The sequence below is a fragment of the Anthonomus grandis genome, chromosome 18 (assembly GCF_022605725.1).
Source record: "Anthonomus grandis grandis chromosome 18, icAntGran1.3, whole genome shotgun sequence".
In the NCBI taxonomy this organism is placed as follows: domain Eukaryota; kingdom Metazoa; phylum Arthropoda; class Insecta; order Coleoptera; family Curculionidae; genus Anthonomus; species Anthonomus grandis.
Window position 1 is genome coordinate 9,160,574 of NC_065563.1, and position 17,096 is coordinate 9,177,669.

Sequence of the window (17,096 nt, forward strand, 5' to 3'; positions counted from 1 at the left end):
TCTTATGTACTGTAAGAGAATGTTCGGTAGATCATGGGGAGTGTCACCAAAAATGGTACATTGGATTTACACGACAATGGTTAGACCCATCATTACATACGCAGCACCTATATGGTGGCATGCGGCAGAAAAGAGGACTGTAATACAGATATTCAACAAAACACAACGAATAGCATGTCTGGGCATAACAGGAGCGATGTCAACAACGCCGACTACTGCCCTAGAGAACCTGATAGGACTAAGCCCGCTACACTTAGTGGTACGGGCTGAAGCTATATCGGGGGCGAAAAGACTGCTGTCAAATGGCGCAACAATCCTATCGAAAGATGGGCACAATGCCTTATTTGACAAGATACAGGACCGTGGGCGCCTGGCCCTAAGAACAAACAGAACCAAGGTCACATACCTAGACAAACCTTTTTTCATCAAAGAGAAAAGGGGACCACTGGACGCAGAAGCGGACAGGCTCAGGCAAAGAGGTTACTCAGTATGGCACACGGCAACCAAACGATCCAAGATCGGGGTAGCTGTGGGCATGGTGGAAACAACAAATTTACAGGCAAGCATAATAGGAATACAAACCTGTGTCCAACTGATGAGAGAAGGGCTGCCAAGAGGCAAAACCTTCGCAATTTTCACAGGAGACCAGGCTGCAACACTTGCACTACGACAGTTCGAGACTAAGTCAAGGACTGTGCAAAGCTGCTGGGAGGATCTCAGGAACCTCGCCGAAGCGCAAAATAGGCCAGAGATAATCCTAGCAGAGAATATGGGCAACAATAAGGCTGCAAGAAGGGCTATCCAACTTGCAACTCAGGGAGCCAGCAACAGCCTGGTAGGCCCTGAACCAACATGTTGTGTCAACAATAAGACCTGGAAGAGAGAAATCGGCAACTGGCTAACAAACCAGAACAAATCCTACTGGGAGCAGCTGCCAAAGATGGAACAATCCAAACAACTTATGGGCAGCCCACCCTTCGAGAAGGGTGAGAACATACTGGGCCTCTCCAGACAACAACTGCGAAGGGTCGCGGGGCTATTTACAGGCCATGCGCCCAGCAGGAACCACCTGCATACTCTAGGGAAATCAGTTACCTTGCTATGTAGGGGATGCAATGAGGAGGACGAACAACTCTTCACATACTGTGCTTCTGTGAAGCATTTAATCAAACCAGGGCAACATTCCTGGGGGAAGAGAAACCCTGACCAGAGGGTATAAGAAATCTACCACTGGACACAATCCTGGACTTTGAAGCTACAGAATTGAACCTGTGGGACACAATAGGACTGCTTCTTAGCAGACCGCAGTGTAGGGAGCCACAAGGCACCACCCAGCGGTGGAGTTTTAGTGGGTACAGGACGAAACAGACTCGACACTGAGTCCCACACTACTGGGAGCGGCGCCGCGTAACCAGTGTTCATAAAGAATTTCTCCACCGACCCCAAAAAAAAAAAAAAAAAAAAAAAAACATAGCAAGTCAAATTCAAAGTTTTTCCAACTGTGAACAGTTAAAATTAATCATCCTTTCAATAATGGCCAATTTCCCAATTGTCTTAAAGTAGCCAGAATCATGTGTTTGTTTAAGGGGGGAGCTTCAGAATCACCCTCTTCTTACAGACCAATAGCATTGCTTTCCACCCTCTCAAAAATCATCGAGAAATTGGTTAAAAAGCGACTTATGTCATATTTAGCTGAAAAGCAAATTATAAGATCGGAGCAATTTGGGTTTCAAAGTGCCAACGGAACATCAGATGCAATCTTTTCATTCTTCGAGTCCTTATTTTTGAGCATGAACAGTGGCGATATTGCTGCAGCAGTGTTTTGTGACTTGGCTAAAGCATTTGACTGTGATAGTCACGAAATACTGCTGTGGAAGCTTGAGCAGTATGGATTCAGAGGTCTGGCTCTTCAGTGGTTTCGGTCTTATTTGCATACTAGAATGCAGAGTGTTTCTGTGGATGGTGCCACCAAAGTTTACTGAATAAAATACAAGTTGCTTCACTCGGCGAAAAACCTTTTATCTTTCGATCTCAAAGGCAGGCCGCCGAGCTCCTCGCCGACGGGGAACTAGCAAAAAATGTAAAGGGGAATTCTGGTAAAAGATAGCTATTATTTTACGAGTTCCGTCTAATTCGAACTGTAGGGGAAGAGGAAGCACGATTTTATAATAACTTTATTATCTGCCATAAAATTATTATTTAATGTACCTACTTGGGAAAAATATGTAAATTGATAATACTTTAAATTATTTGTTTTTATAGGCACCAAACTAAATAAATTTTACATTATCAAAGTTTACGTAATTCAAGAACTAAATGGTTAAATTTTTTTAATTAATAATTAGGTACTTAGGTATCTTATTAAAGGTTGTTTTGGTACGACTGGTTTCATTAGGATTTATTTTTAAATCAAAGTCAAAAGCTTGTGTGAAAAAATGCATATATTACTGTTACTAAACGTAACAACTAATGATAAACATAACTACTAAGTAATGACATGTTTGAATTTTCAATGATTTCAATGATTGATTACTACACTTTTTGACGTTTTTGTTATTTTGTCAGACTAATAATAGCATTGCCAAAGACATTATAAATAATAAACGTAATGTTTCATTCATAACCAGCCCAAAAATGTGGAATTTTATTGTTTTAAAATTAGTAGTGAGAGAGAAAAGGATGGAGAAAGTGTTGTTAGTACCCCTTGGAAACAATGCATATTTTCAATTAATTTTTGTTTGGTTTGTTGCCAGTGGGGTAGAGCTTATGCACTAGTGCAAATAATATTATAATAATCGACAAATTTGTAATTTTCATTTTCCCTCCCTTAAAAATCGGGTTAGGATTGTGTTCTGTACAAATAATTTTCTATATCTATACGTGTTGTTTTCGTCGCTCTTGTGCAATTTTAAATAGAGGCGAAAAATGTCATTACATAATTAATTAACCTTAATATTTTTCATGTGACGATGCTGGTGGTAAAAATACAAAAGTCTTTTGCTGTTTAATAAACTTACCGATGAAACGTTAAATTTGGATTTTAATGCTCTACTCTCTTTACTACACAAGAATGCACCATGATCGTTTATTTTGGCATTAATTTTCTCCAAAAAAGTACGAAAACAACAAACAACTGATAAAACACATTCTAAACACAAAATACGCCCTTAGACTCAATAATTTAAAACGTTTATTTGTTTTAATTCCTTGGCAACATCGCTCGGGATTCATTCATTCATAATTTTTGACAGAACTCGAAAAATAGTAAAACGTGCGTAATACTGTACCGCAACATTGCCGAAGTGACTAAATTTTTTAATGCTCCAAGATATTTTTGTTTTTAAATTAAGTCGATTTTTCTATGAATTTTATTAATTTTCGATTAGTTTTTTTTTCATTATAAGCTCAGTTATGTTTCCGACTCAAATAACCTTTAAAAGGTATTACATTTTTTAATACTTAAAAAGCGGATAAATAACTCTGGCAAAAGTGCAATATTGTAAAATAAGGACAAAAGATGTAGTCTCTTAAGCTGGATTTATACAGTCAAATAAAGTAAAATAAAAATAAAATAAGAGTTAAATGTACAAAAGTTCCATAACGCATTTATATAGAAAAATAATATAGGAATAAAATAAGAAGTTGACCAAAATCCAACTTTCATATTTTATTTTATGTGAAAACGAAACTGCGCACGTTATTTTGGTCACAACACACCCTCTCAAGACAGGCTGGGCATGAGGTACTGGCATGTAATTGGTTACCCTTATTTCTTATTTGTTATTTTATTATATATATAAATATATATTTTATATATATATTTTTTGGACATCTAAAAAACATTAAACCACTTCCACGCTTTGTAAAACAACTGCCTACCGAACAATAAGTCGACATTTTAATATAATAGATTATAATAATTTAGCAGTCCACTGAGTCCACCCGGTACAACTAGTAATAAAACGCTCGCATATCAAAACGATTTAAACTCTACTCACTGTGTATCCCAACAGATTCGATTGTAGGAGCGTCGCCCGGCAAATGAAGTGAGGGGCGGTGAATAGGTAATTCGGCGCATGGAGCAGAGTGAAGCAACTTGTATTTTATTCAGTAAACTTTGGTGCCACCTTGTGACACATGGTGTTCCTCAGGGTTCAGTTCTTGGGCCACTTCTATTCCTCATTTTATTAATGACATGGCCAATCTTAGGATCTCAGGTAAATTCATTCAGTTTGTGGATGATTCAACAATTTTATGGCATGACACGAGTGAGATGAATCTAAATACCACAGTTAACACAGATATTGTTAAAATCAAGAAATGGTGTGATGCCAACAAACTGTGTTTAAATATTTCAAAAACTAGTGTTACGAATTTTAAATGCAATTTAAATAATGTGTTTTTGGAAAATCGCATTCTAAACAACTTAGACGAAAAATAAATTTTTAGGTTTATTTATTGATGATAAACTAAAATTTGAGGGCCATAGCACGCAATTGTGTAGAAAAATATCAGCAAATTGTTATGCTCTTAAAGTGGTCGCAGGGGAGGTTGATTTTGACATGGGGAGAAATGTTTATTTTTCTTTAATTGAGTCCCATTTAAGGTATGGTTTGTGTTTCTGGGGTGCATGCACACATTACTTATTTATTAGTGTCTTTTTTTTTTGCAAAAGAGAGCGATCCGACGTCTGTGTAATGTAAGTATGAGAGTCTTGCAAACAGCTATTTATCACTCATAAAATCCTAACCCTTCCTGCCTTATTTATATTGGAATCTGTTTGCCTCATTCATAAGAAATTTAGAAATGTGAACACAACTAATAGGCATGAATATAGCAGTCGACGAGCTAATGATGTGCTCTTGGCTATGCCTATAAGTTCACTGATCCAAAGAACTTTTATATTTGATAGTAAAAACTCTTTAATCATGCAGATTTGAAAGGTATAGGTAGCTGGAAACTTTTTAGAAAATGTGTTAAAAAACTTAGTAGCAAAGGGCTATTACGAAATAACTTAATTTTTGTCAGATAGATTTTAGTCATTTTTACCTTTTTCTTGCAGGACTTTAGGTATATTCTTTATATTTTTTACACCACATCATTTTGCCTAATTTATTTCTGTGATTAATTTTTTTTTTACAGTTTTACATTTAATAAAATTGTATATTCCGGAAGTGAATAATATCTGTTTGTGTATACATATTGATACTCTTGACATTACATTAGCTTTGTAGGTTTTGGTTCAGAGTCTTGGAGGAGTATTTCTGAAGAATGGGGATGTTGTTGGTTTTACCGGTATAGGTAAACCTAATATTCATGGAAGCAGAATGCCTTTAGGATGATGGACCATAGCATGCTAAATAACCTTTTTACATGTTTGTATATATGTTTTTCTTTTTTACAGCTTTGTCAACAAATTTACTTTTATGACAATAAAGCATATATTGATTGATGACATTGTATTCTCATTGTATCTAATTTCCAAAAAACGTTTAAAAAAAGAAATAGTGCAAGAAAGATTAATATTGGGGATTTTGGACAGGGTCTAATGCTTCTTGTCCTGGAACCAATACAGGACATTTTTTTATAACACAAAACATAGAAAAGCTGGAATAGGTAGGTAAACAATAGGGAAAAAACAAAAAGATTGCCATGTAACTAAAATTATTTACTAGTGCATATACTTCCAGGTTATATTTTCCTTTTGGACAATTTCAAAAATTTTAAGGAAATAGACTCAATTCCATTGTCCGCCACAAGTATATAACACATAGGAAGCAAGCCAAACGCTTTCAATTTATTATGCAGAAACATCACTGCATCAAAATTATTTTTATATTCAAATAAAATATGGTTCAAATCATCAGTTGGCTGGTTGTCACAATCACATATATATCAGTCATTTATTCCTAATTTATGTAAATATTTATAAAAATTACCATGACCCACTAGAAATCTGAAGAAAGGTGTTGTCAAATATCTTGGATATTTACATTTGGAAACCATACTATAACTGCTATTTTTATCAAAGTGTATGTTATTTTGTTTAGTTTTTCAAAGGTTCATTTTGTTTTGAAAGGTTATTTAATTTTAACCTCAATATCATTTAGTTTATTTTGCAGGGATTCTTTATCTTCAAATATTCCTATTGTTTATCATATTTCTATTTTTTTGATGTAATTGTTCAAATTCTTTGTTAGGGCATTTAACTCAACATTTCTTAATTCTACTTCTAATTATTATTATTTAAACATCAATAAATATATAATTTAATCAAACTTACTTGCTAGGATCATAATCCTGGGTGCTCTGGCTCATCATAGCCTTAATCTTATCATCCTCGGAAGCATCAAGATTAGCGAGATCTGTGGCTTTCCCAATGGGACCGCTGTCATCCACCTTTGTTGGTGGAGTGTCATTGCCCCCATAACCCTCCCACTGACGCTGCTTAGGGGCTACCACTGGTATTCGGGCAATCAGTAGGGAGGTGTTTTTGGCAATAAGGGCATTCTCATCTTCATATACTAATAAGAAATTAAGGTTTTATATGGATTTATAGCAAAAATTGATTCAGCTCTTACCTTCTTGTGTTTGGGCATTGGTAATTCTCAAATCAAAGTCTGTGCTTTTGCCGATGCGTTTTTGCTGTATTATGGCGTTTTTTAGGTCTTTCACTGATATGTGTAAGCCGTCGAAAGTGATCGTGTCATACTCTAGAGTAGACTTAAACCTGTAGTGTACGGACATCCTTATTTAGGGGAAACTAACAGCCAAAGAGGGCTTGGAGGTTCACCAAGAGATCATGCCTGCCTATTTGTCTCACTATTAACGCATTTACCTGATCTGAGAGGCGGTAAATAACGGGAATACAACGAGTATTATCTACGCGAGGTTTCACGACCGGTTTTTATTTATTCAAACGCGATTATTCCGGGATATTCGTTCATTTATTGGGGAGACTCCAACATGGCGAACGACCATTTACAACAACATGGTGGTTGACAGCTGACACTTCAATTGACGTTTCTTGTGACAGACAGGCTGGCACGGCGTTCATTTTAAAAATAAAAAAATCCCTAACAAAGTGTGATCATTTGTTTATATATTTGATTCATAAATTAATAGTTATTATTGGAATTTATGCTAAAATGTTATAATTATATCTTTCAGTTAGAAAAGTAAATACTGTAAAGTTGACGGTTTTAGTGATAGGTAGGTTGATGAAGTTTTAGTGTGAAAACAAGAAAGTCCCTAGAGGGTGTGGGCCGTTATTCACCGACAATTATAAAGCGTTGCTAGGAGATGGCGCTCTAAGACACTTGCGAGTCCTTTAAAACACACAATAAATTACACAAACATAATATAAATACAGTAATATTATATATTACATTTTGTTCTTAATACAAAGTTAAAAATAGATAATAAACAAAAAAATATCCCTATATAGTTTTTCTTTTAAAAAAAATCATTGTATATAAAAAACACCATTTAAACAGTCAGCTTACGGGGACTAAACATTAAATACATGTATACCTAACCCTACTTTTTTTATTCACTCCTCACCGGCAAATTCCTCAAAATTCAAACAGCTTCTCGGTTTTAAGAGGGCCACCTTGTCATACTTTTCTCCCACGTATTTGGTCTGGATGGCTTTTTGTTCCTTCGCAGGACGGTCTCGGAAGGTTTTCTGCTGCTTTTTCAGGACAGGACTCAACTGCTGAACGGTATAACCGAACTGCTCTTGGAACTTCTTCGGCCAGGGACGAGTTTCTGCTAAAGTGTATCTAAGACATGAAAAAGTGAGGTTGGAATTTGGTTTGTTCCAAGATGGCGCCCAATATGTATAATTTTTCAAAATATTGAGGTTATAATGGTTATATATTGTTCCGATTTAATTGCCAGAATTTAATTATTAATCTGGCATTAAAAAGAGATTTTTAATGCCAGAATCTGTCATATTTATCAAGGTTAGATTTTTTGTTTTTTTTTTAATGGCGCCCAAGTTCTAATATATTTGTCAAAAAAGTGAGGTTATAACGTTTTCCTTCCCATGGCCTGTCATATTTGTCAAACAAAGCGGCATTCAAATTTTTGTTTTTACAAGATGGCGCTCAAGATATGTCATTTGTCAAAAAAAGCGAGAATATAATTTTTTGTCTTTTTTAAGATGGCGCCCAGAATCTATCGTGTGTCAAAAAAAGTTACATTATAACGTTTTTTCTTTTGAAATCTGTCAAATTTGTCGAAAATACTGTTTTTCCAAGATCATGCCCAAGATCTGTCATTTGTCTAAAAGTGTGAGGTTAGGGTTTTTTGTTTTTTTTTTTTAATGGCGCCCAAGATCTAACTTATTTACCAAAAAAAAACATATTTGTCAAAAAAAGTGAGGTTGTAATAAGTTTTTTTCCAAGGTCTCATATTACTCAAAGGGTGTGAGGTTAGAATATTTTTATTTTTCCAAAATGGTGCTTAAAGAATATAAATTTTTCTTTTTGCAAGATGGCGCTGAAGATCTGTCATTTGTCAATAGTGTGAGGTTAATATTTTTTGTTTCTTTCAAGATGGCTCCCAAGATCTGTCATAATTTCTAAAACTTGTGAGTTTAGATTTTTTTATTTTTTCAAGATGGCGTACAAGATCTGACATATTTGTCAAAAAAAGTGAAGTAAGAATTCTTATTTTTCCAAGATGCCTCTCAAGATCTGGCATTTGTCAAAAAATGTGAGATTATGATTTCTTGTTTTTTTTTAAGATGGCGCCCAAGATCTGTCATTTGTCAAAAGTGTGAGGTAAGGATTTTTTTTCAAGATGACATCCAAACTCTTTATTGTGTCAAAAAATATAAGGTTGGAAGTTTTTTGTTCTTCCAAACTGTCATTTGTCAGTGTGAGATTAAGACTTTTTGTTTTTTTTTCAAGATGGCGGCCAATACCATGTATTTGTCAAGAAACGTGAGCTTATATTGATTTTTTTCTAAAATGGCGATCAAAGTTTAGAATTTTTTTGTTTTTGGAAGATGGTGCTTAAGGTTTGTCATTTGTGAAAAAAGTGAAGGTAAAATATTTTTTCTCACAATTGTCAAATAGCATGAGGTTAAAATATTTTTTCCAAGGTCTGTCATAAGTGTCAAAAAGTGTGAGGTTAGAGTTTTTTGTTTTTCCAAAATATGACATGTGTTAAAATATGTGACGTTAGAATATTCTTTTTTCAAGATGGCGCCCAAGATCTGTCATTTGTCAAAAAACCTGTAAGATTACAATTGCCAAACCTGTAAGATTACAGTTGCCTTACCGAGCCAATGCGATACAAGAAGCAGCCAACTTCGACGGTAAAACGTTCAAATACTCCTCTCCCTCCAGTAAAACCAGATCGCTGAGATACTAAAACCCATAAAAATGACATAAAGTAGGGTTAAAACCGACACATTCAAGCTTACCAAGGCCAAATGGGTGGTTTTCGAATTTAAAGAGTGTTCAACACAAAAATGTTCAATAAAACTGGTGATAGTTGGAGGACGCATATTGCACCTAAAACCATTAAATCCGACACAACGTCATTTTAAGACAAAAAAACTTACTTAAGAACCCGCGCCACTAATCGTTCCATTTTCAATATTTGATTGCTGGTAAACGCGTCTCCTGCCAAGTAGGTCCACTCCTGCACATCTATGGGTGATATTTCCTCCATTTTACCTGCCAAGGACATCGCCGCCACGCCCACCAGCTGGAATTTCGTACGCACCTATAAAAAATTTATAATAAAAATAAAGTCCATCCTTTTAACCCTCGTTAATCATCATAGGCCTCGCCATAATGGATGCAGCATAGGCAACCGGCGATACGTCAAACAATGAACCATGCAAGACGACTGAATGATTGACGAGGACTAAAAGGATGAACTCGGAAAAAGTGTTTTTGCCTACCACATTCAGTTTGCTTAAAACCCTATCGACGTAATTGACGCTCAACTGGAACGTTTCGTTAGAAAGTGAGTACTCCTCAGTGACGCTGGCAAACCAGTCGACCAGGATGGCCCTGGTGCGCCAGCAGATTTCCGTCTGTTTCAGCATGTATTGGGGCTTTGGGTAGTTCTGGTTCCTTTCCAGTTCTAATAAGTATTTCCAGACGTCCTGGAATTTGTTAAAAATTATTATGAATTGCTATTTATAAAGTAAAAAGTTACCTGTCTGTATTCGGCTACGTATAGAAGCCTTTCGTTCAGTTCTTCTTCGGATTTCTTAGTTTTTAATGCTTTCTGGTAGATTTTTTCAAGGGTTACTTTAAGGCAAGGCTCGTCCTAGAAAAATTATTATTTTTAGAGGTTTTTTTCCTTATAATTTCTAAGCTATTTTAGTAATTTTTTTGCAGCACAATAGGGAGCACTCAGTAGGTTAATTACATGAAAATAAGTTGTAGGTTGACAGAGTTTGAACAAGTGGTCATTTCTAAGGAAAAATTGTATATATGAACGATTTTTGGTACTTTCTAAGATAGAACCGGTTTTAGGTTTTTAGGACAAAATCGAACTTATTTATATATTTATTGTTCTTGAACATTTTTTCATATAGCTCCAAACCTATTTAAGATATTTTTGCAATTTCTTTACAGGAAAAAATTCGTAAAAGAATCAAGAATTAATATCTTGAAAAGGAGAGGTTGCATGTAAAAAAGTGTCAAATGAAAGTTACTTTTTTTTTAACGCTAAATCAAATACTATTAAAAAAAATAGAGGTTTTTAGGCAAAAAAGAGAAGTTGACCTTTATTTGACCTTGAACACGTCCACTCAAGGTTAAACCAATGACGTCATTTTATGGCCCCCTGGAAACCATTCAAACTTCACATGAAACATTTTCTGGATACACGTTTAGTTTTTGAGATATTGCGATGTCTCAAGTTAAATGGACCACCTTATAAAAACATTAAATTTCAAAAACGTTAAATGGACCACCTGTATAAAAAATTGTTTCTAGTATCAAAATTACCATAAATAAAGCAATTTTGGTCTCGAAGTATTTATTTCAAGTAATTTGTTACTTTTATGAGCGTAACTATTATTTGAGGCACTTAAATTGAGTTTTACCGGTCAAAGGGTCCTTCTTTGGGGAATAATTGGATATATTAACCTTTTTTGTGGCTTTAGTACTTGCTGAGCTACAGCCAGTTTTGCCGATCAAGTCCCACAAGATTTGAGGTTTTTGGAACTTTTTCCAGAAATTTGTTTCTAAGGTCAAAATTGCCTTGACTAGAGCAAATTATAGTCGTGAGGTATTTTTGCCAGTAATTTTTTTAGTTTTTTCCGGATAACTTGAAAACTACTTAAGGTATTTGAATGGGGTTTTCACTCAAAGAAGCGATGATTTCTAAAGAACAATTTAATATATAAACCATGTTTATGGCTAAGCTACTTTCTAAGCTACAGTCAGTTTTCCCGATCAAGTCCCACAAGATTTGAGGTTTTTGGAACAAAATTGAACTTATTAATTTTTTAAAATTATTCTTAAATATTCATTCCATATAACTCCTAAGCTATTTAAAATAATTTTGCTATTTTTTTGGATGCTTATAGGAGGTACTTCTAAAAAGATTTATTTTGTAAAAAATTTGTTTCTAAGTTCAAAATTGCCTTGACTAGAGCAATTTTGGTCGTGAGGTATTTTTTTCAGTAAATTTTTTAGTTTTTCAGGATAACTTGAAAACTACTTAAGGTATTTGAATGGGGTTTTCACTTAAAGAAGCGATGATTTCTAAGGAACAATTTAATATATAAATCATGTTTATGGTTAAGCTACTTTCTAAACTACAGTCAGTTTTGCCGATCAAGTCGCACAAGATTTGAAGCTTTTGGAATAAATTGAACTTATTATTTTTTTTTTATTTTTCTTTAACATTCATTCCATATAACTTCTAAAATATTTAAGATAATTTTGCAATTTCTTTACAGGCTTATAGGAGGTACTTCTAGAAAGAATTTTATTAAAAAAATTTGTTTCTAAGTTCAAAATTGCCCTGACTAGAGCAATTATGGTCGTGAGGTATTTTTCCCAGTAAATTTTTTAGTTTTTTCACGATAACTTGAAAACTACTTAAGGTATTTGAATGGGGTTTTCACTCAAAGAAGCGGTGATTTCTAAGGAACAATTTAATATATAAACCATTTTTATGGCTAAACTACTTTCTAAGCTACAGCCAGTTTTGCTGATCAAGTCCCACAAGATTTGAGGTTTTTGGAACAAATTGAACTTATTAATTTTTTTTAATTATTCTTAAAAAATCATTCCATATAACTCCTAAGATATTTAAGATAATTGTGCAATTTCTTTACATGCTTATAGGAGGTACTTCTAGAAAGAATTTTATGTAAAAAATTTGTTTCTAAGTTTAAAATTGCCTTGACAAGAGCAATTATGGTCGTGAGGTATTTTTTCCAGTAAATTTTTTAGTTTCTTCAGGATAACTTGAAAACTACTTAAGGTATTTGAATGGGGTTTTCACTCAAAGAAGCGGTGATTCCTAAGGAACAATTTAACATCTAAACCATTTTTATGGCTAAACTACTTTCTAAGCTACAGCCAGTTTTGCCGATCAAGTCCCACAAGATTTGAGGCTTTTGGAACAAATTGAACTTATTAATTTTTTTTTTATTTTTCTTAAACATTCATTCCATATAACTTCTAAAATATTTAAGATATTTTTGCAATTTCTTTACATGCTTATAGGAGGTACTTCTAGAAAGAATTTTATGTAAAAAATTTGTTTCTAAGTTCAAAATTGCCTTGACCAGAGCAATTATGGTCGTGAGGTATTTTTTTCAGTAAATTTTTTAGTTTTTTCAGGATAACTTGAAAACTACTTAAGGTATTTGAATGAGGTTTTCACTTAAAGAAGCGGTGATTTCTAAGGAACAATTTAATATATGAACCATGTTTATGGCTAAACTACTTTCTAAGCTACAGCTAGTTTGGCCGATCAAGTCCCACAAGATTTGAGGTTATTGGAACAAATTGAACTTATAATTTTTTTTTATTATCCTTAAATATTCATTCCATATAACTCCTAAGCTATTTAAGATAATTTTGCAATTTCTTTGCATGCTTATAGGAGGTACTTCTAAAAAGAATTTTATGTAAAAAATTTGTTTCTAAGTTCAAAATTGCCTTGACCAGAGCAATTATAGTCGTGAGGTATTTTTTCCAGTAAATTTTTTAGTTTTTTCAGGATAACTTGAAAACTGCTTAAGGTATTTGAATGGGGTTTTCACTCAAAGAAGCGGTGATTCCTAAGGAACAATTTAATATATAAACCATTTTTATGGCTAAACTACTTTCTAAGCTACAGCCAGTTTTCCCGATCAAGTCCCACAAGATTCGAGGCTTTTGGAACAAATTGAACTTATTAATTTATTTTTTATTTTTCTTAAATATTCATTCCATATAACTTCTAAAATATTTAAGATATTTTTGCAATTTCTTTACATGCTTATAGGAGGTACTTCTAAAAAGATTTTTTTTGTAAAAAATTTGTTTCTAAGTTCAAAAATGCCTTGACTACAGCAAATTATGGTCATGAGGTATTTTTGCCAGTAAATTTTTTAGTTTTTTCAGGATAACTTGAAAACTGCTTAAGGTATTTGAATGGGGTTTTCACTACAAGAAGCGGTGATTTCTAAGGAACAATTTAATATATGAACCATGTTTATGGCTAAACTACTTTCTTAGCTACAGCCAGTTTTGCCGATCAAGTCCCACAAGATTTGAGGTTATTGGAATAAAATAGAACTTATTAATTTTTTATAATTATTCTTAAATGTTCATTCCATATAACTCCTAAGCTATTTAAAATAATTTTGCTATTTTTTTAGATGCTTATAGGAGGTACTTCTAAAAAGATTTTTTTTGTGAAAAATTTGTTTCTAAGTTCAAAATTGCCTTGACTACAGCAAATTATAGTCGTGAGGTATTTTTTCCAGTAAATTTTTTAGTTTTTTCAGGATAACTTGAAAACTACTTAAGGTATTTGAATGGGGTTTTCACTTAAAGAAGCGGTGATTCCTAAGGAACAATTTAACATCTAAACCATTTTTATGGCTAAACTACTTTCTAAGCTACAGCCAGTTTTGCCGATCAAGTCCCACAAGATTCGAGGTTTTTGGAACAAATTGAACTTATTAATTATTTTTTATTATCCTTAAACATTCATTCCATATAACTCCTAAGCTATTTAAGATAATTTTGCAATTTCTTTACATGCTTATAGGAGGTACTTCTAAAAAGAATCTTATGTAAAAAATTTGTTTCTAAGTTCAAAAATGCCTTGACTACAGCAAATTATAGTCGTGAGGTATTTTTTCCAGTAAATTTTTTAGTTTTTCAGGATAACTTGAAAACTGCTTAAGGTATTTGAATGGGGTTTTCACTCAAAGAAGCGGTGATTCCTAAGGAACAATTTAATATATACACCATGTTTATGGCTAAGCTACTTTCTAAGCTATAGTCAGTTTTCCCGATCAAGTCCAACAAGATTTGAGGTTTTTGGAACAAAATTGAACTTATTAATTTTTTTTAATTATTCTTAAATATTCATTCCATATAACTCCTAAGCTATTTAAAATAATTTTGCTATTTTTTTAGATGCTTATAGGAGGTACTTCTAAAAAGATTTTTTTTGTAAAAAATTTGTTTCTAAGTTCAAAATTGCCTTGACTACAGCAAATTATAGTCGTGAGGTATTTTTTCCAGTAAATTTTTTAGTTTTTCAGGATAACTTGAAAACTGCTTAAGGTATTTGAATGGGGTTTTCACTCAAAGAAGCGGTGATTCCTAAGGAACAATTTAATATATGAACCATGTTTATGGCTAAACTACTTTCTTAGCTACAGCCAGTTTTCCCGATCAAGTCCCACAAGATTCGAGGTTTTTGGAACAAATTGAACTTATTAATTATTTTTTATTATCCTTAAACATTCATTTCATATAACTCCTAAGCTATTTAAGATAATTTTGAAATTTCTTTACATGCTTATAGGAGGTACTTCTAAAAAGAATTGTATGTAAAAAATTCGTTTCTAAGTTCAAAATTGCCTTGACTAGAGCAATTATAGTCGTGAGGTATTTTTTTCCAGTAAATTTTTTAGTTTTTCAGGATAACTTGAAAACTGCTTAAGGTATTTGAATGGGGTTTTCACTCAAAGAAGCGGTGATTTCTAAGGAACAATTTAATATATAAACCATGTTTATGGCTAAGCTACTTTCTAAGCTACAGCCAGTTTTCCCGATCAAGTCCCACAAGATTTGAGGTTTTTGGAACAAATTGAACTTATAAATTAGTTTTTTCAAGATAACTTGAAAACTCCTTAAGGTATTTGAATGGGGTTTTCACTCAAAGAAGCGGTGATTTCTAAGGAATAATTTAATATATGAACCATGTTTATGGCTAAACTACTTTCTTAGCTACAACCAGTTTTCCCGATCAAGTCCCACAAGATTTGAGGTTTTTGGAACAAATTGTACTTTTAATTTATGGCCCCTGGAAACCATTTAAACTTCACATGAAACATTTTCTGGATACATGTTTAGTTTTCGAGATATTGCGATGTCTCAAGTTAAATGGACCACCCTGTATAAAAAAATTGTTTCTAGTATCAAAATTACCATAAATAAAGCAATTATGGTCTCAAGGTATTTATTTCACGTAATTTTTTACTTTTATGAGCATAACTTACGCACTATTTGAGGAACTTAAACTGAGTTTTCACCCGTGAAAGGATCCTTCTCTAGGGAATAATTGGATATATTAACCTTTTTTGTGGCTTTAGTACTTTCTGAGCTACAGCCAGTTTTGCCGATCAAGTTTTTGGAACAAATTGAACTTATAATTTTTTTTTATTATCCTTAAACATTAATTCCATATAACTCCTAAGCTATTTAGGAAAATTTTGCAATTTCTTTACATGCTTATAGGAGGTACTTCTAAAAAGATTTTTTTAGTAAAAAATTTGTTTCTAAGTTCAAAATCGTTATGACTAGAGCAATTATGGTCGTGAGGTATTTTTGCCAGTAAATTTTTTAGTTTTTTCACGATAACTTGAAAACTGCTTAAGGTATTTGAATGGGGTTTTCACTCAAAGAAGCGATGATTTCTAAGGAATATATTGATATATGAATTATGTTTATGTCTAAGCTACTTTCTAAGCTAGAGACCCCTAAAATGTTAATTTTTGGAGCAATTTCTCAACTTATAATTTTTAAATTTTATTTGGATATTTTCCCGCATAACTTATTTAAGATATTTAAAAAAAAATGCACGGGAACACAGGAGGAACTCCACAAATCAATTCGATGCATTAATACCTTAAAAATTCACTTAATTATAGTGAGTCTAACATGAGACTTACCTCACTAATCAGTTTAATTCTTTTAACGTCCCTCTTGGACCCATTATTTAAATCCTCTAGAGCTGCGGTGTTAGAGACGGCAACAACTTGTAAGGCTCCTCTAGGTACGGCACCATGCGTCAGCTCCTTCAGGAGTTTTTTGCTCTTTTTCCTCCTTCGAGCGTCGTTGTTCTCCGCGTCTTCCTTAATGTGGAAATTTTGCATCATTGCTTTATAAAAAAACGTAAAAATTCAATGAACAACGTGGTACTGTCGGAGGTAAAGAACGTTTAAGTGAGAAAAACGGAATTTTGTAAAAAAACGCCGGCCTGTCAGTTGAGTTATTTTGGCATTGCGGTACCTTGACGAGGTACCGACGTTAAGGTGGACAGTGGCGTATCGTTTGGGAGGTCGTTCAGTTACATCCAAAATAATAAAAACTGTTATTAATTTATCGGATAGAGTTTTATCTGAAACAGAAAAACTTGTTCTTTCTAATGGTTTTAATTTCTCATATATTACAAAAGTTCTGCCTAAATTAAATATCAGTACATCGGACCTAATAATAGGCAATATAACGTCTTTAAATGATATCTCAGATTTAGCATCTAAAATCAAATATATTATCAAGTTAAAGCTGTTGTGAAGTATCAGAAAAAAAGGATGATTTTAATATATGTAGCGCCATCTTTATTTTTAAGGTTAAGAACGTACTCTGCTAAACTGG

The 17,096-nt window shown here is 33.3% G+C and overlaps 2 protein-coding genes across 4 annotated transcripts in view; both read right to left on the bottom strand.

Annotated features, from left to right (window-relative positions):
• Positions 1-6,997, bottom strand: part of LOC126746998 (E3 ubiquitin-protein ligase RBBP6-like) — a 141,474-nt gene extending 134,477 nt beyond the window's left edge. For all 3 annotated transcript variants that reach the window (XM_050455465.1, XM_050455466.1, XM_050455464.1), the window contains exons 1-2: positions 6,582-6,997; positions 6,284-6,524 (exon numbers count right to left, since the gene is read on the bottom strand). In XM_050455465.1, coding sequence (XP_050311422.1) covers positions 6,284-6,524; positions 6,582-6,747 — 407 coding nt within the window. In that variant the 5' untranslated portion in view covers positions 6,748-6,997. The remainder of the gene's footprint in view (positions 1-6,283; positions 6,525-6,581) is intronic.
• Positions 6,998-7,358: 361 nt separating this feature from the next.
• LOC126746813 (G2/mitotic-specific cyclin-A-like) lies at positions 7,359-16,724 on the bottom strand. The gene is made up of 7 exons (XM_050455212.1): positions 16,391-16,724; positions 10,183-10,296; positions 9,923-10,129; positions 9,578-9,741; positions 9,437-9,527; positions 9,292-9,380; positions 7,359-7,784 (listed from the first exon to the last, which is right to left on the bottom strand). The coding sequence occupies exons 1-7, from the start codon at positions 16,595-16,597 to the stop codon at positions 7,553-7,555; spliced, it is 1,104 nt and encodes a 367-aa protein (XP_050311169.1). The 5' UTR covers positions 16,598-16,724; the 3' UTR covers positions 7,359-7,552.
• Positions 16,725-17,096: the final 372 nt, after the last annotated feature.

Excerpts from the sequence above, each read along its gene's own strand:
- LOC126746813 (XM_050455212.1), bottom strand. The coding sequence starts at position 16,597 with ATGATGCAAAATTTCCACATTAAGGAAGACGCGGAGAACAACGACGCT. Across the intron at positions 10,297-16,390 it reads GAATTAAACTGATTAGTGAG|GACGAGCCTTGCCTTAAAGT; the intron begins GTAAGTCTCATG and ends TAATTTTTCTAG. Across the intron at positions 7,785-9,291 it reads TCTTGTATCGCATTGGCTCG|ATACACTTTAGCAGAAACTC; the intron begins GTAAGGCAACTG and ends TTCATGTCTTAG.